General features: G+C 45.6%; 4 protein-coding genes and 1 pseudogene across 4 annotated transcripts; all 5 read left to right on the top strand.

Annotated features, from left to right (window-relative positions):
• Positions 1–17,894, top strand: part of LOC108157340 — a 29,910-nt pseudogene extending 12,016 nt beyond the window's left edge.
• Positions 3,270–4,577, top strand: LOC117186808 (protein argonaute-2-like). Its single transcript, XM_033388098.1, has 3 exons — positions 3,270–3,850; positions 3,918–4,259; positions 4,309–4,577. The coding sequence occupies exons 1-3, from the start codon at positions 3,710–3,712 to the stop codon at positions 4,447–4,449; spliced, it is 624 nt and encodes a 207-aa protein (XP_033243989.1). The 5' UTR covers positions 3,270–3,709; the 3' UTR covers positions 4,450–4,577.
• Positions 12,509–13,749, top strand: LOC117186816. Its single transcript, XM_033388105.1, has 4 exons — positions 12,509–12,608; positions 12,674–12,724; positions 12,883–13,230; positions 13,316–13,749. Exons 1-3 carry the CDS (start codon positions 12,589–12,591, stop codon positions 13,184–13,186), a joined length of 375 nt encoding a protein of 124 aa, XP_033243996.1. The 5' UTR covers positions 12,509–12,588; the 3' UTR covers positions 13,187–13,230; positions 13,316–13,749.
• Positions 14,608–15,897, top strand: LOC117186813 (protein argonaute-2-like). Its single transcript, XM_033388102.1, has 3 exons — positions 14,608–14,733; positions 15,227–15,739; positions 15,809–15,897. Exons 1-2 carry the CDS (start codon positions 14,718–14,720, stop codon positions 15,673–15,675), a joined length of 465 nt encoding a protein of 154 aa, XP_033243993.1. The 5' UTR covers positions 14,608–14,717; the 3' UTR covers positions 15,676–15,739; positions 15,809–15,897.
• Positions 17,895–17,939: 45 nt separating the features above from the next.
• Positions 17,940–18,952, top strand: LOC117186810 (protein argonaute-2-like). The gene is made up of 3 exons (XM_033388100.1): positions 17,940–18,221; positions 18,289–18,630; positions 18,680–18,952. Exons 1-3 carry the CDS (start codon positions 18,081–18,083, stop codon positions 18,791–18,793), a joined length of 597 nt encoding a protein of 198 aa, XP_033243991.1. The 5' UTR covers positions 17,940–18,080; the 3' UTR covers positions 18,794–18,952.
• The last annotated feature ends 2,475 nt before the right edge of the window (positions 18,953–21,427 follow it).

Below are 21,427 nucleotides of genomic sequence, written 5' to 3'. Positions count from 1 at the left end.
AGGGTGATACCGAGATACTTTGCTTGCTCTGGTTGGTCCAAAGTTACGCCTTCAAACTTTATGGGTGGGGTGTGGTCTATGAGCGCTTTCAGGGTGAAGCATGGATTGGTGGTCTTCAGTGGGTTGACTTTTAAATTCCATCTTTTGCACCAAGCTGCCAAAGAGTAGAGGAACTCTTGGAGACCATCTGCTGCCTCAAGGCGGCACTTGGAGCTGTAGAGCAGTGCTATAACGTCCGCGTAGGTAGCAAGCAGAGCCTTACGGGGGGCCTCCATATGTTGCTCGCTTGGGGAGGGTAGATCTGCAGTATAGATAGAGTAAAGCAGCGGGCCAAGGACGCTGCCCTGTGGAACTCCAGCTCTCATTTGGCAAGGTGTTGAATGTGTGTTCCTGAACCTGACCATAAACTGACGTCCTTCCAAGTATGATCGTAGGACACCGTAGTATGGTGCTGGGAACAGTTTTTTAATTTTGCTCAGTAGGCCGATATGCCAAACTCTATCGAAGGCTTGCTGCATATCAATGAAGACTGCATTGCAGTATTCTAGATCATCATAGGCCTGTAGGATGTGTCCTGCCAATCTGTGGACTTGCTCCACTGTGCCGTGTCCCTCCCGAAAGCCAAACTGGTGATCCGGCAAGATACGACATTCCTTGATTATACTACCAAGACGATTGGCAAGAAGCCTCTCCCATACCTTAGATAAGGAAGACAAAAGACTTATTGGCCGATACGACTCAGGGTCATCCTCCGGTTTTCCAGGCTTATGGATCATCAGGATTGTTGCTATCTTCCACTGCTTAGGGAAAAACTGCATCCTTAACATGGCGTTAAAAATGAGCACTATGTAGAGTATCGCCCGATTAGGCAATGCTTTCAGTGTGGAATTGCACACTCTGTCAATGCCAGGAGCCTTCTTCCTCGGTAGGGACTTGATGACTTCAACAATCTCGTCAGCCCTGGCTGGTTTAATGGGTAAGGCCATTTGTAGAGGTGTTTGCAGACTATCTTTTGTCTCTTTGTACTGCGCCTCCGTGGCGAATTGGTAATGGGTGAACCTGTCCCCTAAATGATGTGCAAACGAATTGGCCTGCTCTTCTTCGTTTCTAGCAAGTTCACCGTTGGGACACCGGATGGGAATCTGTCTGAACGGTTGTCTCTTAAGAGACTTAGTGGTCTTCCAAAGCGAATATCCAGCATCCACGGTGTAATCCATGGAAGCAAGCTTTTGTTCAAAGAAGTTGCTTCGAAGTTCTCTCAGGGTGTTTCGAAGTTGCTTGGCAGCCCGGTTCCATAGAATTCGGTCCCATGGGTCTTGAGATCGGATTGCGCGTCTGCGAAGTCTCCTTTTTTGTGACAAAAGCTCTCTGGCCTCTCTTGTAAGAACTATTCCATAGGCGGCGCTTGTCGGAGGATGCGAGGGCGTTGAGGCAGCAGCAGCCATGTGTATACTCTCTGTGATATTATCTACAGCCATCTCGATATCTTCCTCAGAGTTTAGCGTGACGTTCAGTTGAATCGACCTCTCCAAATGTTGCCTAAATGCGAGCAGATCAGTGTGCTTGGTGACTAGATGAGGGCTTGGATTTTCTATAATGCCATCTGTTTTAATGCTGATGACTAAGGCCAGATGGTCGGAGTCCAGATCCCAGCTCTGACTTATTGTTGCTCGAGAATCCGGAATACCATGATGTACTGCGAAGTCTATGCAGGACGGCGTGTGATTGAGTACATATGGGTACCTGGTTGGTGATCCAGTTGCAAGGATCTTAGCGCCAGTAGCAGAGATGGCTTCCGCTAGCTCTCGCCCCCTAGGGGAATTGTAAGTGTCTCCCCACAGCCAGTGTCGGGCATTCCAGTCACCACCAACCAAATACCTTTGCCCGCAAGCACGGAGTGCATCGATGTAATGTCTTTCCTCAATCCTGACTCTGGGAGGGCAGTAAATGGCGCTGAACTCCACATCGCCCAGTCCTGTGGCTACTTTTACTGCTGACATTTGCATGCTGCGTGTCTCAATGACCCTTTGTGGAAAATGACGAAGCGAAGTCTTAACTAAAACCGCAACTCCACCAACGCTATTATTATTCCGCGATGGCTTGAAGGCTGGATAGAAGGCATATCCATGTATTTTTACAGCTGCCCCTCTTTTAATTCTGATCTCCGTCAAAAGAAGAATGTCAACGCTATTCTTGTGCGCGAAGAGCTCAACTTCTTTTGCTTTCCCTGAAATGCCGTTAGCATTCCAGATGAGAACCTTTAGTGGGTTCATTGAGATGCTGAAACGTTGTTCTGGAGCTGAAGATTAGATCCAGCCCATTGCTTAATCGTGTTGGCCAATTCAAAAACCATTTTTTCAAGTTTTTCAAGGCGTTGATTGGCTTGACTATTATGCTGCTGCTGTTCTTGCTGCTGTTGCTGTTGCACATACCTATCACATAAATTCAATTAGCGTCAATTCCGATCAAGAGACTTTCCTGTCCGCCGACGATTTGCGCATCAATCTCTGGAACCTGGAGGTGGTCAATCAGAGCTACAACATTGTCGACATCAAGCCAACCAACATGGAGGAGCTCACCGAGGTGATCACGGCAGCCGAATTCCATCCGACCGAGTGCAATGTGTTCGTCTATTCGAGCTCCAAGGGCAAAATACGTTTATGTGATATGCGTTCGGCGGCGTTATGCGACCGGCACAGCAAACAGTTCGAGGAGCCCGAGAATCCAACGAATCGCAGCTTCTTCAGCGAGATAATCAGCTCCATCAGTGATGTGAAGCTGAGCAATTCTGGTCGCTATATGATCTCCCGGGACTATCTGAGCATCAAGGTGTGGGACTTGCATATGGAAACCAAGCCCATTGAGACCTATCCGGTCCACGAATACCTGCGCGCTAAACTGTGCTCGCTGTATGAGAACGATTGCATTTTCGACAAATTCGAGTGCTGTTGGAACGGCAAGGATAGCTCGATCATGACTGGCAGCTATAATAACTTTTTCCGTGTCTTTGATCGCAACTCGAAAAAGGATGTCACGCTGGAGGCCTCCAGGGACATCATCAAGCCGAAGACGGTGCTCAAGCCGCGAAAAGTTTGCACTGGTGGCAAACGGAAGAAAGACGAGATCAGCGTGGACTGTCTCGACTTTAACAAGAAAATTCTGCACACCGCCTGGCATCCCGAAGAGAATATCATCGCAGTGGCCGCGACCAACAATCTGTTCATATTTCAGGATAAATTTTAGCCAACACTCTATAAACCTCACACCGGAATCACACGCCCACAACCACAGCAACAGCAGCCAGAACCGCCAACAAAAACACGCCTGAGCCTCAGCCAAAGCAGTCACTGGAGCCACTGTAACCACTGGAGCCACTGGAGCCACTGCCTTGGCAGAGGTCGCCTCATTTTAATTTTAATGTTAATTCGATTCTTTTGTTCTCTTTAAATTCAAATCGTTTGTTGTTTGTTAAATTACACCTCTTTCAGGCCCGGCCGCCATCCATCCAAAATCTTACAAAAAATAACAGAAAATTGACAAAAGCACAAATCTTGACTATAAGCGTTCTGATATTGAATCATTCCTAACGGGCATAAATATAATTTACGAGCCGCCTGCCTGTCTTGGCAGCGCCCCGCGCGTCTTCAGAGTCAACGGGCTTTGTAAGGTTCCGGCTAGCACTCAGACATTTGAGCTGGATGGAAAAGAAATGACCGTTGCAGAGTACTACAAGTCTCGGCAGTATAATTTAAAGTTTCCGAACCTTCTCTGCTTGCATGTTGGGCCGCCGTTGAAGCACATTTACTTGCCTATCGAACTATGTCGCATTGAGGATGGGCAGACACTGAATGTGAGTTCAACTAGTTTCTTTCACTGCAAATCATTTCCTGATTTGATTTCTTTTCATCGTATCGCAGCGCAAGGATGGAGCTAATCAGGTGGCGGCCATGATTAAGTATGCTGCCACTTCCACCAACGAGAGGAAGGCCAAGATCATCCGCTTGATGGAATATTTCAGGCACAATTTAGACCCGACCATCAGCCACTTTGGCATACGTCTGGGCAGTGACTTCATCGTCGTGAATACACGCACGCTCAATGCTCCTCAGATTGAGTACAAAAACAATTTGGCCTCGGTGAGGAACGGTTCGTGGCGCATGGATGGCATGCAATTCCTTGAACCCAAGCCAAAGTCACATAAATGGGCCATACTCTACGGCAAGATTAACTACCTGTTTGTGGACGAGCTTCAGAAGATGGTAAGTTCTTTGCATTGCATTGCAGGATCCTGCCTAATTTTCGTGGCAGGTTCTTCAGAAGAGTCGCAAAGTCAATCTGTGCCTGGATGCCAAGGCCGAGAAACTGTACTACAAGGATGAACTTCATAAGTTCCAACAATCCTACCCCGAGCACATAATCTATTATCGTTTTTTTTTTTGTTTTTTTTAATTTTATTTTATTAGAAATCAGCTTTACTTAAACTATGATCTAATATTAGTGATATTTACATTGGCTTACTACATATTATAAGAGTTTAATGATTAGGTTTATATATACATTTTAATGATGTGTTATTCAGCAAATTTTTCTATTTTTTATGTTCAATGGGTGGAGACGTTTGAGTCTGCGTGGGATTTGGGGGTGCAGTAATCCTCTAGCTGTTTCATTTGGATGGTTAATGAGCCTATCGTTGTATCGACTGCTATGATGGTTTATTTGATCTCCAATTTTTGGGATGAGGAGATCTCTTTCCAGCATTGTGGTCCGAACAAACCACGGGGCACCTGTCATCGCCCTTAGAGCCTTCGCTTGCATGACTCTGATTTTATTCAGATGCGTCTTCGCTGCACATCCCCAGACTTGAATGGCATATGTCCATATAGGGATTATAGTTGCCTTGTACAATATGACTTTATTGCGTAGGGGAAGCTTACTTTTTGAGTTCATGAGCCAGTGCAACTTTTTGAGTTTGTTTTGACATTTGATGACTGTAGCTCTGATATGCGGTCCCCAAGTTAGGCTTTTATCGAAGTGGACACCGAGGTAGCAGTGACTGCTCTTGCGCGGAATTATATTTCCGTTGAAGGTTAGGTCTGGTGGGTGCTTGCTTCTTAGAGTAAAATTTACGTTAACTGACTTTGTTTCGTTAATTGTGATGTTCCATTTTTTTGCCCATTTTTCCACGGATTCGAGGTAGATTTGAAGTTGTTCAGCAACGGCTCTGTAGCAGGTGGATGACGAAAGAATAGCAGTATCGTCAGCGTAAGTGGCGACCAGGAAGTTGCTTGGGTTGACGTGCGGTAGCGGCATGTCGCGTGTAAACAATGTGTACAGGATTGGCCCAAGGACGCTGCCTTGTGGAACTCCAGCTCTGATAATTTTTATGTCTGAAATAGCGTCCTTGATTGTGACAATAAACGTTCTTTCTCCCAAAAATGACTTTATGACTGAATACTGGGGGGCGGGTAGAATCTTTAATTTATATAAAAGTCCCTTGTGCCAGACTTTGTCGAAAGCTTGTTTCACGTCGAGAAACACCCCTGAGCAGTATTGCTTAGTTTCATAAGCGTTGAGGATGTGTTGAGCCACTCTGTGTACTTGTTCCGGAGTCCCGTGCTGTCTTCTGAAACCGAATTGGTGCTGTGGAATAGCTTCCTTGACGCAGCTTTCAGCCACCATTCTGCTCAAGAATATTCTTTCGAATATCTTGGAGAAAACTGGCAGTAGGCTTATTGGTCTGTATGACTCTAGGGCTGACGTTGGTTTACCTGGCTTTAGTATCATCACAATCATTGCACACTTCCATTGGGTGGGGAAGTGGCCGATGCGAAGGATGGCGTTGTAGAGTGCAACTAGAAACATAACTCCCTTGCGTGGAAGCAGTTTTGCGATGCGGGCATCTATTAAATCGTGCCCAGGAGCTTTGTTGTTCACAAGAGCTTTTATTTCCGCTTGGACTTCAGAAGGTGAAACTGGCTTGGTTGGTATCGACATCTGTAGGGGCGCTTCTAAGTACCAGGAGAGTGCTCGCGTGTGATCTTGAGGTGCTACATCGGCTGGAGTGAATCTGGTCTCTAAATTTCTAGCGAACGCTTCTGCTTTTCCAAGTCAGACTTCACCCAGGTACCGTTGTCGTTTCTTAATGGAAAGCTGCACAGTGGCTGCCTCTTGATGCCACGGGTGAGTTTCCAGAGATTGACCTGGCTACTTTCGGTTGTATCGGCTCTTTTTAGCATTTCGTCGAAGTGTTTGCTGCTTTTCTCAGCGAGGGCCTTTTTTAAGTTTCTGCCCGCTCTGTGCATCTGAGCTTTAGTGTCTGGGTCGTGAGTTCTTATGAAAGCTTTCCTTAGTCTTCTCTTGATACGCACAAGGTTTTCGATGTGAGGGTCAGGTGATGCAGAGGGTCGGGTCGAGCGCTCCTCGGACGTGGGTGGTTCTGCGGAGAGAGCTGCTTCCTGGATAAGCGAGCGTACAGCCGCGTCAATGTCTTCTGGAGACTCGAATCTCTCGTTAAGTCGGATGTGATCTTCCAAATGGGTTTGAAAAATCTCAATGTTTGCTCGACTGTGCAGGAGCTTCTGTTTAGTGGGGTAGTTGACAGGGGATAAGTGCATTTCTATGAGAAGCGGTAGGTGATCGGAGGGAAGGTCGAAGTTCGCTTGTATGTGCAGGAATCTATGGGGAACGCCTTTGTAGATAGCGAAATCCAAGGCACTAGGCGATCTGTGGGAGTCGTATGGGTAGTGGGTTGCAGAGCCAGTGGCAAGAATGTTGGCTCCACTTGAGACTATATAGTCGTGGATTTCGCGACCTCTAGGGCAGGAGCGAGGGTTTCCCCACCATTGGTGCTTCGCATTCCAGTCCCCAGCTGCAATGTATTTTGGCCCAAAACTAGATAATAAAGAGCGGAACTGAGAACTTGTCCATAAGGTAGCAGGAGGACAGTAGATAGCCGAGATAGTTGTTTCTCCTAGAGAGGTGCTTAGCACCATGTTAGCGGCTTGAATTTGGCCATCTGTAATGGGGTTGATTGGGAAGTGCTTGAGGCTGCTGCGGATGAGGATAGCAGATCCTCCTCTGAAACTATCGGAGGGATGATTTGCAGTGTAGAGTTCGTATCCTATTAGTTTGAATGTTGTTCTGCTGCAGAAGTGCGTTTACGAGAGAAGCATTATGTCGATTTGATTCGATGCAATGAAGTTTTTGAGTTCTAGGCTTTTGTTGGCTATGCCCGACGCATTCCAAATACCTATACGGTAAGGCATTTTGAGAGGCTAGTGGCTGAGAGAATGTTGAGGATCTGCTCTTGCATTTTCATAAGCCTGTTTTGCATTAGCATGAATTGGTCTAGCTTATCTGCAAGATTCATTAGCTTGTTCTCAAGAGGCGTGTTGTGAGGTGATTCTGGTTGGGTACGAGTACGGGATGGGTTCCGGTTTCCTGGTTCTCTTGCTATACTCCTTGATCGGTGCTGGGCTCCGCTAGCGACTTCAGCATAGGATATATGTTTTTCCTGACTTTTTGGCTGGGAAATGGACATATCGTTGCATGTCGTGGCATGTCCCTCTGTCTGCTGCTTCTCGAGAGCGAGCGAGAGTTTTTCTGGGTGCGCCCAGAAGTATTCTTTCCCCTAGGTTGCGCCTGATGAGTGTTTTCCCAATTTACCTGTGATGGTTGTGGGTACAATTTCAATAGAAGCTGTTGGTAGACCCTACAACCTCTATAATTGGCAGTGTGGGAGCCAAGACAGTTGGCACACTTGGGCTCGACGTCTTGTGGCTTTGAGCATTCTATGGTGGCATGCGGACCCCCGCATTTAACACAAACAAATTTTTTGTTGCAATATCTTTTGGTGTGTTCGTATTCTTGACAACGGTGACACTGTGATATCTCCTGTTTGCGTTGTGGCTGCTCAACAGTTATCTTTTGTCTGCAGAGGTCTGATACTTTGAAAATCTCTTTATTATTTTCATTTGGCTCTAAGTCCACGAAAAATAAGCTGAGCTGCTTCTTGGTCGCTCTGTTAAGAGGATTGTGGATGAATCGGGCTAGATGCCCCTTGGCCATGAGATCTTGCTTAATATAATCAGTTGGGGTGGAGTGGTGAAGATTTTTGATTACTACTCTATATGACCGTTCTTCTTTCAACTGGTAGCTATGACAGAGAACGCCTTTAGCCATCAACGCGGAGGCGATTTTGCGGTAAGTGGTTGAGTCGTTGCATAGGAGTCTAATTTGTCCTCCAGTGCTTGTTTTTATACGGTAATTTTCGGGGCTTGCCAACGTATCCAGCATTGACCAGAACATTGCGATGTCGTTTACCCCGGGTATGATGATTGGAGGAGGCAGAGGGTTGCGTTTGGTTATAGGGGATTCATTACACTCCTTGTGAGGGCTGAGGTCCATATCTTCGGTATCGTCGGCAGTTGGGTCGTCAGTGTCCGCGAGTGGCGCATAGTAGTTTGCGAAAGAAGGGTTTCGACTACTTGGGAGACTGCGTTCAGTTGAGTGAAGTTTCCTTTTTGGAGGAGGGAGAGCTCCTCTGTCCTGCCAAGAAACATGAGGGTCGTCAGTTGGCTGTGGGGCATGGTAGTGGGGAATGTTATTGGGACCATCCGTAGCACGTTGGTCGTTAACTTGCTTTTGCGTAGAATTAAGTATTGTCAGTTCTGAAGTGAGCTGGGCTTTAAGAGCTGAGGCAGTAGCAGAACTCATTGGATCAGCAGTTGACGGTTTGTTAATGCTACGAGAGACTTTAGTAAGGGACTTAGATGAACGTAGTTCCATTTTTAAGTCAGGTAGGTTTGGGCGTTTAACCCAGACGAAGTTGAGGTCTAGTCTGTAGGCGCGTGCACTGACCGTAGGTCGCGCCCGCTTTGGGGGCCCGCGAGCGACGGGGCCCACACGAGTACCGCGCGCTAAGGAACCCGAGCGGCGCTTAGTCCCACTGGTACCGCGCGCTTAGATTCACGAGCGGCACTTAGTTTCACGAGTACCGCGCGCTTAAACGTTTTCACACAAGTAAGTTGTTTGTTGTTGCCACTGTAGTGGGCTTGTCCGTTTTTATTGCTTTTGCAAAGTCTTTCACAGCGATGTTGGAACGCGTCCGTATTCAACGAGAGCATGATCGAGACTATCTATTATCGTGATGGCGTAAGCGATGGCCAGTTTCCCAACATCAAGAATAAAGAGTTGAGGGGAATTTCTGCCGCCTGCAGCAAGGTAAGTTGAACTCTTGCATCCAGAAACCTTGTAATTGTATATCACTAATCGACCTTCGCCTCCTTTCAGCTGCACACTAAGCCCAAGATTTGCTGCGTCATTGTAGTTAAGCGGCATCATACGCGCTTCTTTCCGAACGGAGTTCCATCGCAATACAACAAGTTCAACAACGTTGTTCCGGGAACCGTCGTCGATCGCACCATTGTCCATCCCAATGAGATGCAGTTCTTCATGGTCAGCCATCAGTCGATTCAGGGGACGGCCAAGCCGACGCGTTACACCGTAATCGAGAATACGGGCAACTTGGATATTGATGTACTGCCGAAATTGACATACAATCTTTGTCACATGTTTCCTCGTTGCAACCGCGCAGTGTCTTATCCGGCTCCGGCATATTTGGCACATTTGGCTGCGGCACGTGGACGTGTCTACCTTACTGGGTGCGATATTATTATTATTATTGTTTCATATTTTCGTTCTGATAATGTCATCTTGACTGCTTTTCTTCCAGCTGCACCAAGTTTCGTTCTCCCCAGGAGGAGTACGCAAAGCGTTTGATAATGCCAGAGTTCATGAAGACGAACCCTATGTATTTTGTTTAGGCAGAAAACTAACAAAATATCTTCACTTCTTCTAAACGAAAAAGAAGTTACAAAATATAAATTATTGACCCACACCTGTCTTGCCCCTAATGTAAAATTTAATCAAAGATCAATCAATCGAAAGATTGCTTATAAAACAGTGCAAATAATACAAACAAATTACAAACGAACACGACCTAATCACGACATAAGCCGAAAAGCAAGCCGGCGGGAGAGCTTCTGCTCAAGATGAGCTCCAGGTTATTCCTCAGAAGAATAGGGCTCGTGTGGAAATTAGGCTCGATCCCCCAGCAGCTTAGGTTCAGATCCGATAGCGCCGGACTATCAAAATAAAGCGTTTATCTGTTCTGCGTGTGCTTCCTCTTTAGCTCACGGCTACTGCTGCACGATGTTTTGAAATTTAGATTGCGGCACGCTAATATATCCGCCCGAGAACTGCTTTCACTCACGTACAAATTCACGTTACAGCCGACGAGGGGTGCTCTCTTGGGGTAGTCGCCGGAGAGGGCTTGACCACTTGGTAAGTGATGGAGTCGTTGCAGCGACTGCACTGCATTTGACACATGCCAAACCAGGGAGTGGCCGAGGCGCCTGAAAGTGGATCCGAGCGCAGGGCTTGCAGAGACAGGGTGCCCCTGGCATTGCTCTGGCTCTGGCGGGCTCAAAACTCGCCAATTTTAATGTATGACCCTATGTAGCACAGCTTGGAAATGTAGTTGCGCTGGCAGTTACCAAAATTTTGGCAGGCTTGAAGTCCACGCGGAGCACGTTGAGCACACAGTAGCGCAGAGCAGCCACAATGTCCAACCGAATCACATACAGCACTCTGTGGATGAACGCCAACGCTAGCGTGTCCAGTATCCTACGGACACTCCATAACGATAATACTAAAGGCAACAGCGGACTCTGTTATTATGAGACGCACAATGTTTGTGCGATCCAAATTCAGCAAATGCGACTTATTGTGCAGCGTACAGACAGCCTGTCCCTTGATAATCTTCGAGAGGAGTAATCTGTTCATAGTTCAGAGGCGATCAATAAGATATATCCATTTTATTGGGTCAAAAATACCGCGATAAATTGACTTAAAAACAGTACCACCGCGGCCGAGAATCTGACACCTGGTGCGGATGGGGGAACATCCTTAAGCAAGTGATTGCGCTTCGGCGTGGTAAGCACAAGCTCAATTTGTCGATTAGCTACTGAAAATTAACTCATAAGGAGAGATTTTCGATTTATTTAATTATTTTCACATTGCCTACATTTGTACAGTATAACGGTGCTTTCGCTTCAGCAGCTGTGTATAGGCGTTGCCAGACTGTCAGAAAATGAATAAAACCGAATGGCGCCACTGTTATCTACATCCCAATTACATCTCAATAAAATAAAATATTTTATAACTTTTTTTCCATTTTAAACTTTTTATTTAATACTGCACATTGTACAATGTATGCGTTAAAAGCGAATCGTAGTCGATGGTTTTCGAGGCTTGGCTTCGTTTTGGGCTTAATACAAACCAATAAATAATATAAAATCTAAATGCCGCTGAATCTTCATTCCCAAAATCACTACTGACGTTCTCCGTGCAGTTGCCCAGTCTCCATCCGCAAGATATATGCCAAAATATGCATATGTTAATCAAATCACAATAATATAAAAACGATTTAAAAGTGATATATATATTGAAATTTGATTAACAATTGTCAACTAGTAAACTAGAGGATATATACAACATTTTCTCTAAATTATTATTTAAGAGGCTCTGACGTTTTGAAATCCATTCCAAAACCACCAGTTATGTTATAAACAATATTTTCAGCTTCCTTAAATGAATCCATTGACTTTGCTAATGGTAGCACCTTCGCTTCTACCAGCTCTTTTCCCAGCTCAATAGATTCAGAATCTTCTGGGTTCAGCGTTTCAAGAACCTAAAATGTAAATATAGATATTTTTTTTTTTACCAAATTAAAATGTTTTTTTTTGTTGATAAATATCATCTCTCTTACCTCTTTCATTTCCTCCATGTTATCTGCATAAAATGATGTCTATGATCGGTTATGATGGTAACTCCTTATTGAGTTGGTCGGTTGTAGCGTCGTACTCTAAGCGGAGCTTTTATGATTTTATGAAAATTTTGTTCACACAGGATATGAACCAAGAAGCGACATGAAATGATGTCCTTAGCTGTTAGCTGTTAAATTGAATGCGTCTTATATGCCACGCTATTCGTTAAGAGCCACAATACTTTAAACTCATTCACGTTAGGCTAGGACTTTTGGACCTTCTGTGAAGTGAAGTAGCAATATGTTGCTGCAATTGAGCCGGTCCCGAAGCCAGATCCAGAGTGTTTTCCTCGTAGAAAGTAAGTGCATAAAATAGGTTCAGTGCGGTCCGCGTGAGAAAATTAGGAAAATATAGAGAATGGATCAAACCATAACGCAACCCCTTTGTATTATTAATTAATCAACAAACAGCAACAAACAAAAAAGTGGAGAAAACAGTACAGTACAGGAAAAGTTCATCGGTGCACGGAACATATACATATGTGTTAAAAGACGTTTCGTGACTTGATTGGGCTTAACGCTGAGCAGTATTGGGCCAGTGCTCAGTCCAAGCCAGAGTTTCATTTTTTGTGACAAGTAAAAAACCAATATTTCCACTCCACTTCATTCGTAAAAAAAGGATTCAATTAAAAGGAGCCATCTGAACAATACAAACACCAGGGAATTAGGACAGAGCGAGTATACAACAAAAAAGGAAGATCATGGAGCAAGAAATTATGAGGTATTTAAAAGAACATTTTCATTTCATTTTCATGCAAAACACTATGCAAAAATTCTATATTTCAGTGCATTATTCGAGGATGAAACGCAGAATGACGTCAACGATGAAATTTCAAGGTAAGAAGATGCATCTTCTGCAGAAATACTCGGTAGGCTATCGCATAAGCTGCACATGATGTATATATCCTATCCACTGCAGCGAAAAACTTAAAGCAGACTCGGGTTTCATTCACAGAGTTATAAGTCTATAGTTCCCCACCTTGCCTAACCCCCAGCGCTTGGCAGCCCAGACCAGGGTGCAATCCGGTTGACGAAAAGGCTGTCCACGATCTTCTTGTGTGGGAGGAAGCATGGAAAAAACAAGTGATGGAGCGTAAGGAAAAAATCGACGAGGAGCTCAGCAGGTCGATATTGCCAGAGCCATGGCCACCCATTGGGCAACCCAACGGACGCAAGCGCAAGCATCCCATGGACAATCCAAAAGAGCCTGCTATCGCTGTCGGGAATCTTCTTAGCTGGGAGGAAAAATGGGACCAGCAATACAATACCTTAAGTCGCAATTTGTACAGAGACCAATGAGGTTGTATTGCTTGGCCTGGAGCTGCAATCCACCGAAGAAATAGGTAGCTATAAGCTGTCCACGATCCGATTCGATTCGATTTGGCTGACTAACATTTGTGTGCGTGTGGCCTCTCCCTCCTCCTTTAGCCTCTTCTGTAAGGGGTTTCGGAGATCCCCTGGACTAGTCACAGGCACAGGCGCAGGAGATTTCCCCACAGGTCATCAGAAAGGAAGTCCCAGGTCACTGGTATTGGATGTACGAATAATAATAATCGCGCCCATCCATCCCTCCAATAATATCTGAACCTGTATAAATAATGGTATACTCATATACTCGCGCAAATTCTGGGGAATTGAACATATTCGTAGCTAAAGAATTCTTGTCTTGATATACCCCTGCAGATGGTACGAGAATTTTGACTTTGAATACGAGTACGAGTAGATATTATTTATAATAGATAGACCGATAGTCCGATATAAACAATTCTTTCATTTCGTTTTGTTAAATGCAAAAAAATTCCTCAGGGATATACTTAGTATATTATCCAATCCAATTGATATCTCTTCTTCACGGACTCTAAGCGGGCGTCTCGCGCAGTGACGGAATAAGGAAAGAATGATATAATCTGTTGTGGATTTTGTATTTTATTTTCCACTTAGAAACTATAAAAAAATTCGCTTAAACCGTAAACTACGACTAGTGGGGGTTTCTACAATGATGGTAGGGTAGGGTAGGGCAGTGCATAGGCGCAGTATAAGAGCAGGAGCTGTTTCGCTGATTAACTGGGGAGACTGCGAGGATGCAGTTGGGAGGAATTACATTTTACAAATATAACGTGTCCGCGGCGGTGTACATATCCAAGGACTTAAAGTACTTAAATGCGAGGGATAAAGGAGCGTGGTGCAAAGTGGTACAGCTCAGATAGAAGATGAGAGCCCCCAGGCTATATTCACAGATAAGCTGACCCAAAAAAAATTCATATAGATAGGAACTGGCTGGCGAATCGAAACCAATCTGAACTGAGACTCCCACGCGTTCAACGCAATATGCAGCCGGATTTGGCTCTGGCGATAGGGATCGGTGATCGTGGATCAATGATCAGGGCTGCATGGAGCGACTCCATAGCATGTCTAAAACGTTATATTTTAGCGTTCATTTACGCGGATCGGTGCAAGGAGAAGAGCGACGACTTTAGGCTGTGAACGTCCAGCTCTGTCTTCCGACACCATACTACACTGCCCATTTGGTTTAAATGCTGGAGGTACATACATATGTGCATTAGCGCTAACTAATTTTCTGGTTTTTCTGAGAGCGTTACTAGGAAATGAAAGTTGAAGTTTTTAATTGAGCGATAACTAACTACACACCTGATAAAACTGAATCATAAACAAACAGACTCGACTACAAGATTATTGGAATCGATCACACAGCACAGTGTTATACGTCAAACAAAGAGCAAAAAGTTTAGCCAACAGGAAATAAATATTTCAGTCATTCGAAACAGTTCAGTCGTCGGGAAAGGATATAAAATCGAAAAGAAAAAGAAAAATGGAAAAAGAAAATAGTAAGTGAAATACAAAATTAAAAGCAGCAGTGGGAATTTTTAAAAACCAAAAACCCTGAAGCGGGTTGTCGGGTTGTCGGGAAGCCCCTGCAACAACATCAACAAAAAGGCAGGTGGAGTTGTACCTTTTGGTACAAATTCGGTAAATATGCGATACGTGTGCGGTTCCAACAACAGCGAAAACCCCCTAGATCCCTACATAAGTTATGTTTCCATCGCATAGTAGGATCCAGGACTCGGTCAAATTTAGTAAAATTGAAAAAATAAAAAAAATTATTTGTTTTTTTTGAAATTTTGACATTTCATTCAAAGGCATACTTGATTGTTCCCATTTCATATGGGTAAGAATGAAGGTTTGACATTTAGTTACAAAATAATTCTACACGTCAATTTTGGATATTGGAGGATATTTTGTTTTGTTTTAGATCTTTTTAGCGCAGGTCCGTGAATCGATTGTTTACCATCAATTCTTCCTCTCTTCACGAATCTTTAGCTGCTGGTGCGGATGGAGAACAGGCTACTCACCCCCCAAATGGAGGTCCTGCCGCCTCTGGCTTGCAGAAGGAGGAAGAGAAGCAGCAGCAGCCACACAGCGATGCTATGGAAAAACAGAACCGACAACAGCACGCAGGACAACAGCGAGGACAGGGCGGCAATCAACAACGCCAAGGAGGCTCACAGCTCTATAGTTCTCGCCAGCCGCAAGGCGAACTCCCCCAATGGCCAGGAGCCCAGGGCAGAGGTCTGCCTCAGCCGCGTGGAACTTTGGGAAAACCTGGTCAAGTATCTGTCAATTATCTCGACGTTAACTTGGACAAAATGCCTGCGGTGGCCTATCACTACGATGTGAAGATCACGCCAGAGCGTCCTAAGAAGTTCTATCGTCAGGCTTTTGAGCAGTACAGAGTTGAACACTTGGTTTCGTGCGATTGCCGCATTTGATGGACGTGCATCGTGCTACTCAGTTGTGAAGCTAAAATGCAGCTCCCAGGGCCAAGAAGTGAAAGTAAGTGTTGTTGTGTTGTCGCCGAGCTTGATGCACCTTTGAAGTGAAACTTGCTTTCCTGCCGTCCAGGTAACAGATCGCCATGGCCGTATCTTGAATTACACTCTGGAACTCAAGGAGACGGAGGACTTGGAGGTCGATCTGAACTCGCTGAGAAGGTGAGTGGACCGTTATACTGAACGAAATGTGTCGGCAGAGAATCGGCATAATGCAATTTTCCATTTTTACAGCTATATGAAGGATAAGATATATGACAAGCCCATGCGAGCCTTGCAGTGTCTGGAGGATGTGTTGGCAGCACCCTGTCATAACACCGCCATACGCGCCGGTCGCTCCTTCTTCAAAAGGTCTGAGCCCGGAAGTGCCTTTGATCTTAACGACGGCTACGAAGCTCTGGTTGGGCTCTATCAAACATTTGTGCTTGGCGATCGCCCGTTTGTCAATGTGGACATATCGCACAAGTCCTTTCCGAAGGCCATGACGATCATTGACTATTTAGAGCAGAATCAGCAACACTGTTCCTGTTCAAACTGTTCAACTGTCATGGCCGGTAATGGAGAGGCGTCCTGGTGCTTCTCACAGATTAAGGGCGCCTTGGACGATGATGTCACAGATGCGGATATCATATCCTGCGTGGAATTCAATCACGATGGCGAGCTGCTGGCCACCGGCGACAAGGGCGGTCGCGTCGTCATCTTTCAGCGTGATCCTGCCTCGAAAGCCGCCAATCCGCGACGCGGCGAATACAATGTCTATTCGACATTCCAATCGCACGAGCCCGAATTCGATTACCTCAAGTCGCTGGAGATCGAGGAGAAGATCAACAAAATCCGATGGCTGCAACAGAAGAACCCAGTGCACTTTCTGCTCTCCACCAACGACAAGACGGTCAAGTTGTGGAAGGTCAGCGAGCGCGACAAGTCCTTTGAGGGCTACAACACGAAAGAGGAGAACGGTCTGATCAGGGATCCCCAAAATGTAACCGCCTTACGAGTTCCTTCTGTGAAGCAGATACCGCTGATGGTGGAGGCCTCGCCGCGTCGCACCTTCGCCAATGCACATACCTATCACATAAATTCAATTAGCGTTAATTCCGATCAAGAGACTTTCCTGTCCGCCGACGATTTGCGCATCAATCTCTGGAACCTGGAGGTGGTCAATCAGAGCTACAACATTGTCGACATCAAGCCAACCAACATGGAGGAGCTCACCGAGGTGATCACGGCAGCCGAATTCCATCCGACCGAGTGCAATGTGTTCGTCTATTCGAGCTCCAAGGGCACAATACGTTTATGTGATATGCGTTCGGCGGCGTTATGCGACCGGCACAGCAAACAGTTCGAGGAGCCCGAGAATCCAACGAATCGCAGCTTCTTCAGCGAGATAATCAGCTGCATCAGTGATGTGAAGCTGAGCAATTCTGGTCGCTATATGATCTCCCGGGACTATCTGAGCATCAAGGTGTGGGACTTGCATATGGAAACCAAGCCCATTGAGACCTATCCGGTCCACGAATACCTGCGTGCTAAACTGTGCTCGCTGTATGAGAACGATTGCATTTTCGACAAATTCGAGTGCTGTTGGAACGGCAAGGATAGCTCGATCATGACTGGCAGCTATAATAACTTTTTCCGTGTCTTTGATCGCAACTCGAAAAAGGATGTCACGCTGGAGGCCTCCAGGGACATCATCAAGCCGAAGACGGTGCTCAAGCCGCGAAAAGTTTGCACTGGTGGCAAACGGAAGAAAGACGAGATCAGCGTGGACTGTCTCGACTTTAACAAGAAAATTCTGCACACCGCCTGGCATCCCGAAGAGAATATCATCGCAGTGGCCGCGACCAACAATCTGTTCATATTTCAGGATAAATTTTAGCCAACACTCTTTAAACCTCACACCGGAATCACACGCCCACAACCACAACAACAGCAGCCAGAACCGCCAACAAAAACACGCCTGAGCCTCAGCCAAAGCAGTCACTGGAGCCACTGTAACCACTGGAGCCACTGGAGCCACTGCCTTGGCAGAGGTCGCCTCATTTTAATTTTAATGTTAATTCGATTCTTTTGTTCTCTTTAAATTCAAATCGTTTGTTGTTTGTTAAATTACACCTCTTTCAGGCCCGGCCGCCATCCATCCAAAATCTTACAAAAAATAACAGAAAATTGACAAAAGCACAAATCTTGACTATAAGCGTTCTGATATTGAATCATTCCTAACGGGCATAAATATAATTTACGAGCCGCCTGCCTGTCTTGGCAGCGCCCCGCGCGTCTTCAGAGTCAACGGGCTTTGTAAGGTTCCGGCTAGCACTCAGACATTTGAGCTGGATGGAAAAGAAATGACCGTTGCAGAGTACTACAAGTCTCGGCAGTATAATTTAAAGTTTCCGAACCTTCTCTGCTTGCATGTTGGGCCGCCGTTGAAGCACATTTACTTGCCTATCGAACTATGTCGCATTGAGGATGGGCAGACACTGAATGTGAGTTCAACTAGTTTCTTTCACTGCAAATCATTTCCTGATTTGATTTCTTTTCATCGTATCGCAGCGCAAGGATGGAGCTAATCAGGTGGCGGCCATGATTAAGTATGCTGCCACTTCCACCAACGAGAGGAAGGCCAAGATCATCCGCTTGATGGAATATTTCAGGCACAATTTAGACCCGACCATCAGCCACTTTGGCATACGTCTGGGCAGTGACTTCATCGTCGTGAATACACGCACGCTCAATGCGCCTCAGATTGAGTACAAAAACAATTTGGCCTCGGTGAGGAACGGTTCGTGGCGCATGGATGGCATGCAATTCCTTGAACCCAAGCCAAAGTCACATAAATGGGCCATACTCTACGGCAAGATTAACTACCTGTATGTGGACGAGCTTCAGAAGATGGTAAGTTCTTTGCATTGCATTGCAGGATCCTGCCTAATTTTCGTGGCAGGTTCTTCAGAAGAGTCGCAAAGTCAATCTGTGCCTGGATGCCAAGGCCGAGAAACTGTACTACAAGGATGAACTTCATAAGTTCCAACAATCCTACCCCGAGCACATAATCTAATATCGTTTTTTTTATGTTATTTTTTTTTTTATTTTATTTTATTAGAAATCAGCTTTACTTAAACTATGATCTAATATTAGTGATATTTACATTGGCTTACTACATATTATAAGAGTTTAATGATTAGGTTTATATATACATTTTAATGATGTGTTATTCAGCAAATTTTTCTATTTTTTATGTTCAATGGGTGGAGACGTTTGAGTCTGCGTGGGATTTGGGGGTGCAGTAATCCTCTAGCTGTTTCATTTGGATGGTTAATGAGCCTATCGTTGTATCGACTGCTATGATGGTTTATTTGATCTCCAATTTTTGGGATGAGGAGATCTCTTTCCAGCATTGTGGTCCGAACAAACCACGGGGCACCTGTCATCGCCCTTAGAGCCTTCGCTTGCATGACTCTGATTTTATTCAGATGCGTCTTCGCTGCACATCCCCAGACTTGAATGGCATATGTCCATATAGGGATTATAGTTGCCTTGTACAATATGACTTTATTGCGTAGGGGAAGCTTACTTTTTGAGTTCATGAGCCAGTGCAACTTTTTGAGTTTGTTTTGACATTTGATGACTGTAGCTCTGATATGCGGTCCCCAAGTTAGGCTTTTATCGAAGTGGACACCGAGGTAGCAGTGACTGCTCTTGCGCGGAATTATATTTCCGTTGAAGGTTAGGTCTGGTGGGTGCTTGCTTCTTAGAGTAAAATTTACGTTAACTGACTTTGTTTCGTTAATTGTGATGTTCCATTTTTTTGCCCATTTTTCCACGGATTCGAGGTAGATTTGAAGTTGTTCAGCAACGGCTCTGTAGCAGGTGGATGACGAAAGAATAGCAGTATCGTCAGCGTAAGTGGCGACCAGGAAGTTGCTTGGGTTGACGTGCGGTAGCGGCATGTCGCGTGTAAACAATGTGTACAGGATTGGCCCAAGGACGCTGCCTTGTGGAACTCCAGCTCTGATAATTTTTATGTCTGAAATAGCGTCCTTGATTGTGACAATAAACGTTCTTTCTCCCAAAAATGACTTTATGACTGAATACTGGGGGCGGGTAGAATCTTTAATTTATATAAAAGTCCCTTGTGCCAGACTTTGTCGAAAGCTTGTTTCACGTCGAGAAACACCCCTGAGCAGTATTGCTTAGTTTCATAAGCGTTGAGGATGTGTTGAGCCACTCTGTGTACTTGTTCCGGAGTCCCGTGCTGTCTTCTGAAACCGAATTGGTGCTGTGGAATAGCTTCCTTGACGCAGCTTTCAGCCACCATTCTGCTCAAGAATATTCTTTCGAATATCTTGGAGAAAACTGGCAGTAGGCTTATTGGTCTGTATGACTCTAGGGCTGACGTTGGTTTACCTGGCTTTAGTATCATCACAATCATTGCACACTTCCATTGGGTGGGGAAGTGGCCGATGCGAAGGATGGCGTTGTAGAGTGCAACTAGAAACATAACTCCCTTGCGTGGAAGCAGTTTTGCGATGCGGGCATCTATTAAATCGTGCCCAGGAGCTTTGTTGTTCACAAGAGCTTTTATTTCCGCTTGGACTTCAGAAGGTGAAACTGGCTTGGTTGGTATCGACATCTGTAGGGGCGCTTCTAAGTACCAGGAGAGTGCTCGCGTGTGATCTTGAGGTGCTACATCGGCTGGAGTGAATCTGGTCTCTAAATTTCTAGCGAACGCTTCTGCTTTTCCAAGTCAGACTTCACCCAGGTACCGTTGTCGTTTCTTAATGGAAAGCTGCACAGTGGCTGCCTCTTGATGCCACGGGTGAGTTTCCAGAGATTGACCTGGCTACTTTCGGTTGTATCGGCTCTTTTTAGCATTTCGTCGAAGTGTTTGCTGCTTTTCTCAGCGAGGGCCTTTTTTAAGTTTCTGCCCGCTCTGTGCATCTGAGCTTTAGTGTCTGGGTCGTGAGTTCTTATGAAAGCTTTCCTTAGTCTTCTCTTGATACGCACAAGGTTTTCGATGTGAGGGTCAGGTGATGCAGCAGGTCGGGTCGAGCGCTCCTCGGACGTGGGTGGTTCTGCGGAGAGAGCTGCTTCCTGGATGAGGCTATTAAGCGAGCGTACAGCCGCGTCAATGTCTTCTGGAGACTCGAATCTCTCGTTAAGTCGGATGTGATCTTCCAAATGGGTTTGAAAAATCTCAATGTTTGCTCGACTGTGCAGGAGCTTCTGTTTAGTGGGGTAGTTGACAGGGGATAAGTGCATTTCTATGAGAAGCGGTAGGTGATCGGAGGGAAGGTCGAAGTTCGCTTGTATGTGCAGGAATCTATGGGGAACGCCTTTGTAGATAGCGAAATCCAAGGCACTAGGCGATCTGTGGGAGTCGTATGGGTAGTGGGTTGCAGAGCCAGTGGCAAGAATGTTGGCTCCACTTGAGACTATATAGTCGTGGATTTCGCGACCTCTAGGGCAGGAGCGAGGGTTTCCCCACCATTGGTGCTTCGCATTCCAGTCCCCAGCTGCAATGTATTTTGGCCCAAAACTAGATAATAAAGAGCGGAACTGAGAACTTGTCCATAAGGTAGCAGGAGGACAGTAGATAGCCGAGATAGTTGTTTCTCCTAGAGAGGTGCTTAGCACCATGTTAGCGGCTTGAATTTGGCCATCTGTAATGGGGTTGATTGGGAAGTGCTTG

This window comes from Drosophila miranda, chromosome XR (genome assembly GCF_003369915.1).
Source record: "Drosophila miranda strain MSH22 chromosome XR, D.miranda_PacBio2.1, whole genome shotgun sequence".
Classification (NCBI taxonomy): Eukaryota; Metazoa; Arthropoda; class Insecta; order Diptera; family Drosophilidae; genus Drosophila; species Drosophila miranda.
The sequence above is the reverse complement of the archived record's forward strand: the minus strand, read 5'-3'. Positions and strand labels throughout refer to the sequence as shown.